The following is a 15,000-nucleotide window of genomic DNA, read 5'->3' on the forward strand; positions in this document are numbered from 1 at the left end:
ACATGGAGCCATTAGGGCTCTGTATAGTCACCAACCAGAGATACACATGGAGCCATTAGGGCTCTATATAGTCACCAACCAGAGGTACACATGGAGCCATTAGGGCTCTGTATAGTCACTAACCAGAGATACACATGGAGCCACTAGGACTGTATCTGTGCATCCATGCCAGTGTGTGTCTGAATGTGTTTGTCTATGTGTGCAGATGTTTGTGCATTTGTGTATGTGTGTGTCGTCCCTGTGTTAGGGTTTCTGACTCAGTATAGTGAGAGTTTAGTTGTGGATTTCTCTCTTTGTCTGTCTCTGTGTGTGTTTATGTGCATGTGTTTATCTGTGTGCATATGTTTGTGCGTCCTTATGTGTTGTCTATAAATGTGTGTGTGTGTGTTTGTGTGTCCTTGTCTGTGTGTGGCCTTGTCTGCGTATATGTGTGTGTGTGTGTGTGTGTGTGTGTGTGTGTGTGTGTGTGTGTGTGTATGTGTGTGTGTGTGTGTGTGTGTATATGTGTGTGTGTGTGTGTGTGTGAATGTGAATGTGTGTGTTTCTCTGCAGCCCCCTCAATCTGTATGATGGGGTTCACCTGCTGGAGACTCTGGCCAGGAGGATCCACCTCACCCCCTCCACCTTCATCAAGATCAGGTACGACAGACAGACAGACAGACAGGCAGACAGACAGACAGACAGACAGACAGACAGACAGGCAGACAGACAGACAGGCAGGCAGGTAGACAGGCCCCCTCCACCATCATCAACATCAGGTATGACAGACAGGCAGGCGGGCAGACAGATAGACAAGCAGACGAACAGACTCACTCCACCTTCATCAACATCAGGTACAACAGACAGACTGGTCCAATAGACAGACAGACAGACAGACAGACATACAGACAGATAGGCAGGCCCCTTCCACTTTCATAAACATCGGGTACGAAAGATACACAGGTACAATAGACAGACAGACAGACAGACTAACAGACAGGTATGACAGACAGGCAGACAGACAGACAGACTAAAACACAGGTATGACAGACAGACCTAGATGGCCCCTCATAGCAGTCAGGTACCCCAGTCAGAGACTCTTAGAGCAGCCGGGTTTCCACTCGGCTTGCAGCTCACGCCCAGAGTGTGCTGTACTGCTATCGGCGTCAGGACAGGACAGTGTGTGTGTGTGTGTGTGTGTGTGTGTCTTAGTAAGTGCTGTGCTGCTATCGGCGTCAGGACAGGACAGTGTGTGTGTGTGTGTGTGTGTGTGTGTGTCTTAGTAAGTGCTGTACTACTATCGGTGTCAGGACAGGACAGTGTGTGTGTGTGTGTCTTAGTAAGTGCTGTACTGCTATCGGCGTCAGGACAGGACAGTGTGTGTGTGTGTGTGTGTCTTAGTAAGTGCTGTACTGCTATCGGCGTCAGGACAGGACAGTGTGTGTGTGTGTGTGTGTGTGTGTCTTAGTAAGTGCTGTACTGCTATCGGCGTCAGGACAGGACAGTGTGTGTGTGTGTGTGTCTTAGTAAGTGCTGTACTGCTATCGGCGTCAGGACAGGACAGACTCCAGGAACAGTCTCCAACACACACCAGTTCAGATCAGATCAGATATCAGCATAGGAAGGCCTCGGAGATGGGCCCACTCACACACACACACACACACGCACACACTTACAAAGACACACACACACACACACACACTTACAAAGACACACACACATACACACATGCTGACTCACTCTCTCGCTCTCTCTCTTTCTCTCTCACACACACACACGCGCGCTGACTCACTCTCTCTCACTCTCTCTCTCTCTCTCACACACACACACTTACAAAGACACACACACACACACACTCAGGTGAGTGGGCGTCGGATGAGACCAGGATAGCCTGTGATGTCAGAGGATGCTCTAACTCCGGAGAGGCTTTGTGATTTCTGTAAACAGACATTCCAGCCTCAGCATGAGTCACTGTAGATCCAGAGTGGTAGGCAGGCAGACAGATCTAAATGTACATTTACACGTAATGTAAGAATGCACACGCATCTCTGGTGCATGGAGAGGTGTTTTAGGAGAGGAAGTACCTCTGGTGCATGGAGAGGTGTTTTAGGAGAGGAAGTACCTCTGGTGCATGGAGAGGTGTTAGGTGTTTTAGGAGAGGAAGTACCTCTGGTGCATGGAGAGGTGTTTTAGGAGAGGAAGTACCTCTGGTGCATGGAGAGGTGTTTTAGGAGAGGAATTACCTCTGGTGCATGGAGAGGTGTTTTAGGAGAGGAAGTACCTCTGGTGCATGGATAGGTGTTAGGTGTTTTAGGAGAGGAAGTACCCTGGTTCATGGGTTTTAGGATGGAAGTACCTCTGGTGCATGGATGGAGGTGTTTTAGGAGAGGAAGTACCTCTGGTGCATGAGAGGTGTTTGGATTCTGGTGCATGGATAGGTGTTAGGTGTTTTAGGAGAGTACCTCTCTGGTGCATGGAGTTAGGTGTTTTAGGAGAGGAAGTACCTCTGGTGCATGGAGAGGTGTTTTAGGAGAGGAAGTACCTCTGGTGCATGGATAGGGTGTTTTAGGGAGGAAGTACTCTGGTGCATGGATAGGTGTTAGGTGTTTTAGGAGAGGAAGGCTCCTGGTGCATGGATAAGGTGTTAGGTGTTTTAGGAGAGGAGGCTACCTGCCTCTGGAGGTGTTCTTAGGAAGGAGAAATACCTCTGGTGCATGGAGAGGTGTTTTAGAAGGAAGTATCTCTGGTGCATGGATGAGTGTTAGGTGTTTTTTAGGAAGGCTACACTCTGGTGCATGGATGGGTGTGGGTGTTTAGGAGAGGATACCTCTGGTGCATGGAGAGGTGTTTTAGGAGAGGAAGTACCTCTGGTGCATGGAGAGAGAGAGGAGGTGTTTTAGGAGAGAAAGCCCACCTCTGGTGCATGGAAGATGTTTAGAAGGAAATATCTCTGGATGGAAAGGTGTTTTTTAGAAGAACCTACCTCTGGTGCATGGGAAGTGTACCTTTTGCAGGAAGTGTTTAAATTACCTCTGGTGCATGGGATGGAGGTGTTTTAGGAGAGGAAGTACCTCTGGTGCATGGAGAGGTGTTTTAGGAGAGGAAGTACCTCTGGTGCATGGATAGGTGTTAGGTGTTTTAGGAGAGGAAGTACCTCTGGTGCATGGAGAGGTGTTTTAGGAGAGGAAGTACCTCTGGTGCATGGATAGGTGTTAGGTGTTTTAGGAGAGGAAGTACCTCTGGTGCATGGAGAGGTGTTTAGGAGAGGAAGCCACCTCTGGTGCATGGAGGTGTTTTTAGGTATCTCTGGTGCATGGATAGGTGTTAGGTGTTTTAGGAGAAGGAAACCACCTCTGGTGCATGGATAGGTGTTAGGTGTTTTAGGAGAGGAAGTACCTCTGGTGCATGGAGAGGTGTTTTAGGAGAGGAAGTACCTCTGGTGCATGGAGAGGTGTTAGGTGTTTTAGTAGAGGAAGTACCTCTGGTGCATGGTGAGGTGTTAGGTGTTTTACAGTAGGTGTGGTGCAGGATGTTGTTAGAAGTGTTAGGAGAGGAAGTACCCGCGGTAGAGTTGAGTCTGCAGTCTATCAGCCAGATTTGTCGGGCATCCAGATGGTATTTGTTTATTTATTTAGTTGTTTTGTTTATTTTTAGTGTGACAAATGCATGTTGTTTGCACATACTGTCATGTAGATTCACGAGCACCAGATCAGACAACATGCATGCTGAACACTGCATCCCTCTGGAAATAAATAAAATAAATGTCTAGGCTTTAATGTTTACAGTGCGGAGAGATCGGTGTACATTTTAGCAGGACATTTTTTCTACTACTTCTTGACTTCTTTAATATTAAACTGACAAGGGTTCAACTTTGAGCCTTTCTCAGAATTCACCCTGACCTCTGCGTATGTTCCATCCCTAACCCTGAAACCTTTGATTGTTTTGACCTTTTCCACCTTGACCTTTTGCCTATAAATCCCCTTGACCTCTGGACTTGTGGTGAGGTGGAAACCCTTCTGCCTTTGTCCCAGCATACAAACCCCACAATGCATTTCACCTTGCTGGCATGGAGGGGGATTTGAGTGCAGAGATGAATTTACAAAGGAAAAGGCAAAAACATGAACCAAGCTACCTGAGTAATAGTATGGCATCAGGTCATGATGCATTGGACCGACTGTCTGAGCTTAAAGGTGCAGTCAGTGATCGAAGTACAATGTAAAAAAAATGTAGGGCTCAGAGCCCAGACTGGAAAACTGGAAACAAACAAAGTGGCGGCCTGTCCCCCAAACAAAAATGAAACACTGTGTAAAGTTTCTCTGGGATTACTGAAGGGAGGGGTGAGCTCTCTCTCTGATGTGTTTTTTTGTCCTAGATTAAAATATAATGTACGCTGTTTTGGACAAAAGTGTCTGCTAAGGAATTTAAACATAAACAAAGACAAATGTGGTGTCATGAGCATAAACGTTGACTGCACCTTTAACTGTCTTGGTATAGCGGCACTTCCATCCTCAGTGACCAGTTCAACTGGTGAGGAAGTATTCAGTGTTTTTGCTGAGCGTTTCCTTTGTGTGTTTACCTCCGTGTGTGCAGCCACCTGCTGTGTAAAGAGTCGTGACTGAGTTGTGCATGCTCGTTGTGCTCATGTTCTGGTGTGTGTGAATGCACTGAATGAACTCACACTCTCATCCGCGTGTGTGCACCCTTCCTGGCAGAGACAACCACACACACACACACACACACACACACACACACACACACACACACAGAAACACAAGAAAACACAAGGAGGAACATTTTAAAAGTAATCAAGTAAACTGGCACCATGACTGGATATAAAAAGAGCATCCCAGAGAGTCTTTCAGAAGTAAAGATGCAGAGGTATTCATTAGTCTGTGTAAACCTGTGTGGGCAAATAATGCAGCAATATAAGAATAATGTTCCTTGATGTGAAATTATGAAGAGTTTGGGGATTTCATCATCTAGAATCCTTAAAATATTCAGAGAATCCAGAAAAATCTTTGTAAACAAGGGACAGGGCTGAAAAACAACATTGCATGGCTGTGAGCTCTGGGGCTTCAGATGCCGGTGCATTAAAACAGACCTGTTACTGTAAAGAAAATCATTGTATGGGCTCAGGAAAATATCTGATAACCATGCATTATCTATGAAAATCCAGAAATACCGTTATCTTATCTGGGCCGGAGGCGAGCTCATTTAAGATTAAAGTGGAAAACTGTCCTGTGGTTAGACCAATCAAAAATGTTTAATTCTTCTTTCATTCCTTATTTCATATAGTCTCGCTATCACCAGACCAAGCTCAATCTTTTAAGATAAGAAATTGCCGGCAGATCAGGCTGCGTTTACCCAGTCTATCTTTCATCATAGACTCTCTGGGCTATAAAGGAGAGGGACAATCTAGCCAGCATGGTTGAGGGTGCATTAGTGTCTGTGGAATGGGCAGCTTACACGTCTGGCAATGCTTGAATTTCCCCTTGGGGCTCAATAAAGTATCTATCTATCTATCTATCTATCTATCTATCTATCTATCTATCTATCTATCTATCCATCTATCCATCTATCTATCTATCTAATGCACAATTAATGCTGAATGATACATTGTACAGGTTTTGAGCAACATGTGCTGCTATCCAGACAATGTCTTTTACAGGAAAGACCTTGAATATCAAGAATACTGAGATATGGCTCCATAGAAGAAGAGTCCAGGTGCTAAAATGGCCTGCCAGCAGCCCAGACCCTTTCACACTAGGTGCATCATGGAACGAAAAAAAAAAAAAGATTAAGAAGGAAAAAAATGGGACAACCTGGTCTAAACAACCGGTTTCCTCAGTTTCTAAACATTTACAGACTGTTGTTAAATGAAGAGGCAAAGCATCACAGTAGTAAACATGCCCCTGTTCCAACTTTAAAATACAAAAAAAGAAGATGGGCAAAAATGGGACAACCTGGTCTACACAACTGGTTTCCAAACAGTTTCCAAACATTGACTGTTGTGAAATGAAGAGGTGAAGCATCACAGTATACCCCTGTCCCAACTTTTAAAAAAAGTGTTGTGGGCATCAAATTGAAAGAAATAACATAATTATTTAATAAATTATTAATAATAAATAATAACATAATATAATTTCCACACAAAAATACAATAACATTTCTCTGTTTCAACAATTAATATGTTGTCTTTGCTCTAGTCCCAATGAAATAGGGTTTACATGATTTACAAATCATAGCATTATTTACATGTTACACAGCACCACAACTGTTATGGAAACGGGGCTTGTACACACTCACGTTGGCTTGTGTGCTTGCCGTAACCCACGGTGTATGGTTTTGTTCCACAGTGTGGTGGGCCCAGCACTCACATTCCGTGTGAGGCCCAACGATCAGAACGCCACGGCACAGGACGTCTCTGACAAAGCAGGTGAGCCATCAGTATGGTGGGGCACAGTCACCTGTTCACCAGGTAAACCACGAATATGGAAGAGTAGGCTACAGTCACCTGTGCACCAGGTAAACCAAGACTATGGAAGAGTAGGTTATAGTCACCTGTACACCAGGTAAACCAAGACTATGGAAGAGTGAGCTACAGTCACCTGTGCACCAGGTAAACCGAGAATATGGAAGAGTAGGCTACAGTCACCTGTGCACCAGGTAAACCAAGAATATGGAAGAGTAGGCTACAGTGACCTGTGCACCAGGTAAACCAAGAATATGGAAGAGTAGGTTATAGTCACCTGTGCACGAATAGGTTATAGTCACCTGTGCACCAGGTAAACCAAGAATATGGAAGAGTAGGTTATAGTCACCTGTGCACCAGGTAAACCACGAATATGGAAGAGTAGGTTATAGTCACCTGTGCACAAATATGGAAGAGTAGGTTATAGTCACCTGTGCACCAGGTAAACCAAGAATATGGAAGAGTAGGTTATAGTCACCTGTGCACCAGGTAAACCACGAATATGGAAGAGTGAGCTACAGTCACCTGTGCACCAGGTAAACCAAGAATATGGAAGAGTAAGCTACAGTGACCTGTGCACCAGGTAAACCAAGAATATGAGTAGGCTACAGTGACCTGTGCACCAGGTAAACCAAGAATATGGAAGAGTAGGTTATAGTCACCTGTGCACCAGGAACAGCAAGAAGAAGAAAAAGCAGAGTTAGAGAAAAAGAAGGAGAGAAAGGGATGCAGTTCTCATCATGTGTTGTTTAGAGGATGCAGTTCTCATCATGTGTTGTTTAGAGGATGCAGTTCTCATCATGTGTTGTTTAGAGGATGCAGTTCTCATCATGTTTTGTTTAGAGGATGCAGTTCTCATCATGTGTTGTTTAGAGGATGCAGTTCTCATCATGTTTTGTTTAGAGGATGCAGTTCTCATCATGTGTTGTTTAGAGGATGCAGTTCTCATCATGTGTTGTTTAGAGGATGCTCTTCTCTGAAAGCTTAATCTGCATACTCTGCATAATTGTTGCCAGTGCAGTTGTGACAGAGAGAGAGTGTGTGTGTGTGAGAGAGAGAGGGAAGGTTAATGATTGTTTAGTTTTCATTCTTGAGAGGCTGCTCTAACTGTGACTAAGTCAAACTGTGTTTGGCCCTTGTGGGTTTGTGTGACAGTGGCGGAGAAGAACTTCCTGGAGTCCGAGACGGGTCTGACGATTCTGCAGGCTGGCGTGGGGGAGGTAGGTCACACTGGCCCGCTGGGGGAGGTAGGTCACACTACTGACCCGCTGGTTGTTGATAATGATGATGATGAGGAGGAGGGATACAGATTGGGATGAGTAGGCTACGGTTGAGATTGAAAACTAGTGTGTGTGTGTGTGTGTGTGTGTGTGTGTGTGTGTGTGTGTGTGTTTTCCGAAAGAACTATACTTTTTTGTGTCCATTTTCTTTTGCATGCAGTAGGCTATGTAGCCCAGTGTCACAGAAACACAGCTCTGTCTCCTCCGTGTTTATGCTGCTCTCGCCCGGATCTCTGGCCATCAAAGGCCCCCCACAGGCAACATGTGCGGCAGTCGCCATGGCAACGACATCTGGGGTGACAAAACTGTTGAGCGCGTTCACGCGTACAAACGCACCGGGTCGAGAGCCGCGCGGGATGTCTGTCTGTCTCTCCTGTCCTCCCGTTCCTCGATTTGATTTTCCACAGTCGTCTTCGGCGTGCAGCGCGAAACAGACACTGAAACTTGATTGCAGGAGGCATGGCCGATTTAACGGGCTATGATACCCGATGTCGTTACCGATTTCTTCTTAGTTTAGCAAATATGCCGGCAAGTGTGGGGTTTAGGGGCCCAGGCAGGACGGCAGGGAGCTGAGAGGGTGAGTTCCATCTCTGTCTTCTAGGCTACCATTACTGCAACTGAATCAAATATAGGCCCGGCCTGTCATGCAACTGCACCGGCAGACAAGCGTTTATATCGCTTAAAATAGCCTAATCTATGCTAAACTTTTGAGTTAATGTGCATTATTATCACAAGATAATATCGATGACAGCATAGAAAGTATTTTTTAGTTGCTCGGGATTTCAGTTGAGCATGAATTGCAAGTGAATCGGCATAACATTAGCCTCGCAGATTTGAAGATCGTCTGTGTAGGCTATTAGTGAGGAAAGATCTGTCAGTTGACATCTGTGTGTAAGTTTTGACGTGCTTACATTGAAGTTGCCTTAAAATAATGTTGTCCTTGACTCGATTTTGATAGCCTAGATGTCACGCCAGAAGCCTCCGAGGAAACGACAGACACGACAAGGTAATCCCCGCGTTTACGCCGCAATCCTTTCTCGTAGACAGACAGTGATGGCAGGTGAGGTGGTTGCCTTGGCAACGGCGGTCAATGCAGTGAGAATGATGGCAATGATGTAATGCTGTGCACTGTGGACCATTTTTGATCGATTGTGCTTGTGTCTGTGTCTGTTTTAACGTTGCCTTTAAATGTACATGATTAGAGGATGTTTCATCGCAATGTTGGCAGTTGTAATAAATCTGCTGATAATGAATTATGAATGAAATAGGGAAATATTTTTTTCCTAGGGAAACATATATTTATATTTAAAGATTTTCCTTGTTGCCTTAAAGATACAGTTAGTTTATGGGCCCCCTCATCCTTGTCAAGGTGTATTCAAGTCTGGCATCTTCCTCAAGTTTATGGGGATACATTCAGTAGCCTCCTCCTCATCATCATAAACATGCAATCAGTTAAAGGTCTTCCTCATCCTCATCATCATCATCATAAGCATGCAGTCAGTTAAAGGTCTTCCTCATCCTCATCCTCATCATCATAAGTATGAGATTAGTTAAAGGTCTTCCTCCTCATCATCATAAGTATGAGATTAGTTAAAGGTCTTCCTCCTCCTCATCATAAGTATGAGATTATTTAAAGGTCTTCCTCCTCCTCCTCCTCATCCTTCTTTCAGTGATGAGATCAGTTTAATGATCATCCTCTTCCTCCTGAGGAGGCATTCAGTTTGGTAATCAGCCCCCTGGATGCTACTTGGATCAGCCTTCTCATAAAGATCTATTAAGTTTAATAATCCTCTACCTCTTCCTCCCCCTCCAGGATGCATGATTAGTAATGATCCTCCTCCTTTTCTCTCTGTCTGCAGAAGAATGATGGGCGTGCGTTGCCAGTGGCAACCCGAGTGCGGGACGGCAGCCGCTGGGTGTTCCTCACGCTGGTGGGCGTGGCATGTGTGGGCGGGATTCTGGTGGGTGCGTTGACCATCGCCTGCCTGCGGAACCACGCCCGCAATCTGGCCTCCACCAAGCTGGGCCTAGGACCAGAGGCCGGGGGGGTCACACACTTCGAGTACCAGGTGTGTGTGTGTGTGTGTGTGTGTGTGTGAGTGTGAGTGTGTGTGTGTGTGTGTGTGTGTGTGTGTGTGTGTGTGTGTGTGTGTGTGTGTGTGTGTGTGTGTGTGTGTGGGAGAGAGACAGAGAGAGAGAGATTCCTGTGAACGCTTTGGCAATGCATCATATGATTTGTTGTGCCAATAAAGCATATTTGAATTGAATTGAATTGAGAGAGACATGTATGTGTTCAGATTTATTGTATAACCGCTTTGGCAAAATAAGTGAGCTTGTCATGCCAATAAAGCATTCTTGAATTGAATTGAATTGAATTGAATTGAGAGAGAGTTCTGGAATGTGCTGCTTGTGAAAAGGGGGGACCCAACACTGAACCCATATTCTCCCTGTTCTATCTGGTTCTCTTTACCCATATTCTCTTCTCCCTGTTCTATCTCTCCCTGTTCTATCTGGTTCTCTTTACCCATATTCTCTTCTCCCTGTTCTATCTGGTTCTCCCTGTTCTATCTGGTTCTCTTTACCCATATTCTCTTCTCCCTGTTCTATCTGGTTCTCTCCTCCCTGTTCTATTCTGCTGTCTCTGCCCTCATCCATTTCCCATGGCATCCTCTCCTCTTTCTCTTTTCTCTCTCCTCTTCTCCTCTCCTCTCCTCTCTCTTTCTCTCCTTTTCTCCTCCCCCGTCCTCTCCCCTCCTCTCTCTTTCTCTCTCTCCTCTCCTCCTCTCCTCTCTCCTCTCCTCCTCTCCTCTCTTTCTCTCTCCTATACTCTCCTCTCTCCTCTCCTCTCTCTCCTCTCTCCCTTCCTCTCTCCTCCTCCTCCTCTCTCCTCCTCTCCTCTCTCCTCTCCTCTCCTCCTCCTCTGCTCCTCTCTCCTCTCCTCCTCTCTTCTCCTCTCCTCCTCTCTCTCTCCTCCTCCTCTCTCCTTTCCTCCTCTCTCCTCCTCTCCTCTCCTCCTCCTCTCTCCTCTCCTCCTCCTCTCCTCCTCTGTCTCTCTCTCCTCCTCTCTCCTCTCCTCTCTCCTCTCTTCTCCTCTCTCCTCTCCTCTCCTCCTCTCTCCTCTCCTCTCCTCCTCCTCCTCCTCTCCTCCTCTCCTCTCTCCTCTCTCCTCCTCTCTCCTCTCCTCCTCCTCTGTCTCTCTCTCCTCCTCTCCAGGATCTGTGTCGTCAGCACATGGCCTCTAAGGCTCCTCTGGGCCGTGCAGAGAGTGGTATGGGGGGGTGCAAGGGCAGTGCTGTGGCTTAGGTGAGGCGGGGGCAGTTGGGGGGTGGCGGGGGGGCAGGCCCGGGGCAGTGGGGGTGTGGGGGCAGGGGCACCGAGCGGACCGTCCCAGCGTGAGCAGCGTCTCGTCACAGTTCAGCGACGCCCCTCAACCCAGTCCCAGCTCCCACAGCAGCACCCCCTCCTGGAGTGAGGAGCCAGCACAGTCCAACATGGACATCTCCACTGGACACATGATACTGGTACACACACACACACACACACACACACACACACACACACACACACACACACACACACAGAGCTAGCGCAGTCCAACATGGACATCTCCACTGGACACATGATACTGGTACACACACACACACACACACACCCAGCCAGCGCAGTCCAACATGGACATCTCCACTGGACACATGATACTGGTACACACACACACACACACACACACTTGTTGTTATGGATGTTCTGAGCCTGATCAGTTTGACTCATAGACTGTATATATAGAACTGGACAGTGTGCCGTCTGTTAAGAGTGATGCGAGCGTTAGTCCAGAGCCCCCTGGTGGCTGGCTGCAGTACAATGTGTAACTCCGCCCATCCCCATGTATTTCAATGGCCAAGTAGCCAACTTTCCGTGTCACTTTTCTCACCTAAAACTATTTTTGTATCAACAACTTTTTATTCGAAAAAATTGTTTTCAAGATGCTTCAATACACACAATTTTTCTTTTCTCGCTGAAATTATTTTTTTTAATGTTATATTAACAAATCTAAAAAGGGCGTGTTTACACCTATGATTGACAGCTGGCTGGCTGCAGACCTGCAGCTTTGTCCATTATGTTTTCCGTCTAGGCTGCAGACACTACCACGCCATCGCTCACTTATTTTAACGACACCTGATTTCGACACATAATCTAACCTAAATAAGTGTTGCTGTCATTATCATTAGGCTATATCTTATCACAGTCTGACTAAATACATATTGATAGTCATACATTGTGTAGTTGTTTGTAAGAGACATCGTTGTTAGTTGTTACATATTCTTTGTGAAAAAAGATATGTGCTGTTCTTTCGTAGATGCTAAGTATATTAGCTCATAGCATGCTACATCATGCTAGCATTAGCCAGTTGATAGGTAAAGCAAAGATCCTTAATATACATACATACATACATTTATCAACCGTCTCTGGGTAAAGTAAAAGGGCTCTGCTATATTGATCCGAAGTGACGTTAGCCCATAGTCCCCATAATTTAGTCCTACTTGTTTCAAATGGTTTAACGTAACCAGTGATTGCCGCCATCATCGTTGCAACTTCATTTGAATACACTTTGTCACTGGAGAAGGCGATGTTAAGTTTCATTAACGTTAACTCTTGCTTAGTTTTGCGAATGGCAATAAACGCTACCTAGCCTGCTAGGTCGACAACCTCGGTATGCCCATTTATGAATCAGCCCGACAAATAACTTTACTTGTGTTTTAGTGAACACATTATTGGACCATAGCTTAACGTGAGGTAGGATTCAAAGTTACAAATGGACAATTTGCTTAGTATGCTCATAACAGCGGTATCTGAAAATGCTGAGTTAAGGTATCGTTGTTACCTGCGATTGCACCGCTGGAGAAGCATTTTGCATTGGTATGATTTGATCAGGTATTCCCAGTGATGTGTAAATCCTCCCATAGACGTACCCCATTTCAAAATAATACGTCTAAATTGAAAACTGTGACAACTCATTGATAGGCTCTCTCAATATGTCTGTAATCGTATGCCTCTACCACAGGCTTGCTAGTCTTTCACCAGAGAGGGTGCGCCATTATAAATAAAAAATGTAATGCTGCAGCCTTCATGTCAGCTGTAAAAATATGAGAACATGGACCTATTACATCAGGATACTCTGTAAACATTTTACACATAATCAGGAAGCTACTTTGCTGTTCAGTGTGTGATGTGTTTAAAGTGGTACTACGTTTAAAGAAACATTTTTATTCTTTGTTTCAAGTGCATAAGAAAATACCACATTATGATGATGATGGTTATGGTTACCCTTAACAAATACAAAACAATATAATACTTAAAACAGGGATCAATCAATAGCCTAATGAAATAAACAATGAGGGGGGAAAGCAATAATAAATAATAATGCACATTCAATCAATAATATCAAAAATATGGTAAGACTACATTAAAGAGAATATCAATAATAAAAAATGTAAAATTAATCAACAGCCTATAATGAAAATAAAACAGTACTACTGCATACAAACCATAATGTATAAGAAGTGCTTAAAAGACCAACAACTATCACAAGAACGAAGAGCACTGGGCAACTCATTCCACCAACATGGAACCACTGAGGAAAAGAGTCTTGAATTTGACCTAGCGTTTAAGACTGAAGCTCATCAGAAGACCGCAGTGGGCGGTTGGGGATGTATATCTTGATCATTGAATTAAAATAACAAGGAGCAGCCAAAGTGAGAGATTTAAATTTAATTCTGGCTACTGTAGGGAGCCAATGGAGAGTAACTAGGAGAGGAGTTACGATGTGTTCTCTTTGGCTGATTGAAGACCAGTCATGTTACAGCATTCTGAATGATATATCACACAAAAGAAATTAAAAAAAAACATTCAATATTGATTTAGTATCAACAAATAATTATTATTTTAGTAACGTCTACATCTTTGTGTAGGCTACAGTTAAATACTAAGCAATGGCCTCTGACTTAAATACCAAGGCAGTTAAATGACCGTGGTATGGTATAGTCTACGTGATACACAGGACTACACAGTAAACCCATTTAAAAAGCATAATCATCTCAGTATACCCATTTAAAATAGGCAAGGATACGTAGTTAATAACATTTGGGGTTGCTCACAGTATACCCACCACTACAACTAACTAACTAGACTACACCACTGGTTAAATGGCGCATTGCAATTTACAATTTGTGTGAGTTCAGGGGCATACAGAAAGTTGAAGTTTGGGTGACATCAATAAAGAAAATAGAAACAAAGGGATGTGTACAGACTCAAGTATGAATGATGTCACATTAACAGAAGGTTCAGAGCAGCGGCAGACTTTTCTTGGTGCCACGCAAGTTATTGAAAGTCATGTGTTTTCAGAACGTAGTGGTGCTGTGCCATGTCCCATGTATAAGGGGCTTCATGTTGATCCAGTGACGGTGGGTGATGATGTCAGGAGATGGATGTCAGGGGACTTGGAGAAAGGGGGGAGGACATGCCACCTCAGACCACTCCAGCCAAACCACTTCACGTAGGCATTCCCTTGTTGCAGACTAATGTAGATCATGGAGACCACCTTGCCGCCACCTCCAGTACATTCAGCCATCACCCATATCTTACCTGCAAAAAGGAAAGTTACAATAAAGTTAGTCAGACAATTTTACAACATTACAAAGCATCTAATCAGGCACTCAACACCACTAGTAATACCAATTAATTAAATATGTGTGTGCAATAAACTTTACAGCCTACCTAATGTTAACTACACATTTAAATATGCGGTGTGAATGTTATTAACTTGCGTCAGCTTGAAAAATAACGTTATCAGTATGACTGATCATGGACGTTAGATGACAAACTAAGGTCTTTCTCAAATGTTCACCGATATCCCTGGGAAGTGACTGGTTCTTGGCGTAGTGTTTAATGCAGGCGTTTCATTTATCGATCATTCACTTATGCAGTCTACAACTACCGACCTACCGATCTATTTTTTTTACAGTCTATGCTACCGACCTACCATCACAGAAGTAGCTCTAACAGGTGTCTGTCGTTAACGTTAGAAAAAATGCAACGCTGGTAAACTGGCTAGTAGTTACATTAACATGACGGGTTGATGAGGTCCATGCTTCACATTACGTTAACGTTACCTTGCGTTGCTTTATCACATCATACCGTTGCTTTATCACATCATGTACTGACTGTCTAGTGTTATTAATCCCCATGTACAGTCAATGGTTACTCCATGTTGAG

At 44.6% G+C, this 15,000-nt stretch overlaps 1 protein-coding gene across 1 annotated transcript in view; it reads left to right on the forward strand.

Annotated features, from left to right (window-relative positions):
• Positions 1 to 15,000, forward strand: part of ptprnb (protein tyrosine phosphatase receptor type Nb) — a 44,437-nt gene that overhangs the window by 15,525 nt on the left and 13,912 nt on the right. The window contains 6 exon segments of the mRNA XM_048234969.1: positions 553 to 639; positions 6,336 to 6,415; positions 7,607 to 7,671; positions 9,591 to 9,800; positions 10,945 to 10,999; positions 11,035 to 11,252. Of these exon segments, the coding sequence (XP_048090926.1) occupies positions 553 to 639; positions 6,336 to 6,415; positions 7,607 to 7,671; positions 9,591 to 9,800; positions 10,945 to 10,999; positions 11,035 to 11,252 (715 nt within the window).

Source organism: Alosa alosa, chromosome 23 (genome assembly GCF_017589495.1).
Source record: "Alosa alosa isolate M-15738 ecotype Scorff River chromosome 23, AALO_Geno_1.1, whole genome shotgun sequence".
Classification (NCBI taxonomy): domain Eukaryota; kingdom Metazoa; phylum Chordata; class Actinopteri; order Clupeiformes; family Clupeidae; genus Alosa; species Alosa alosa.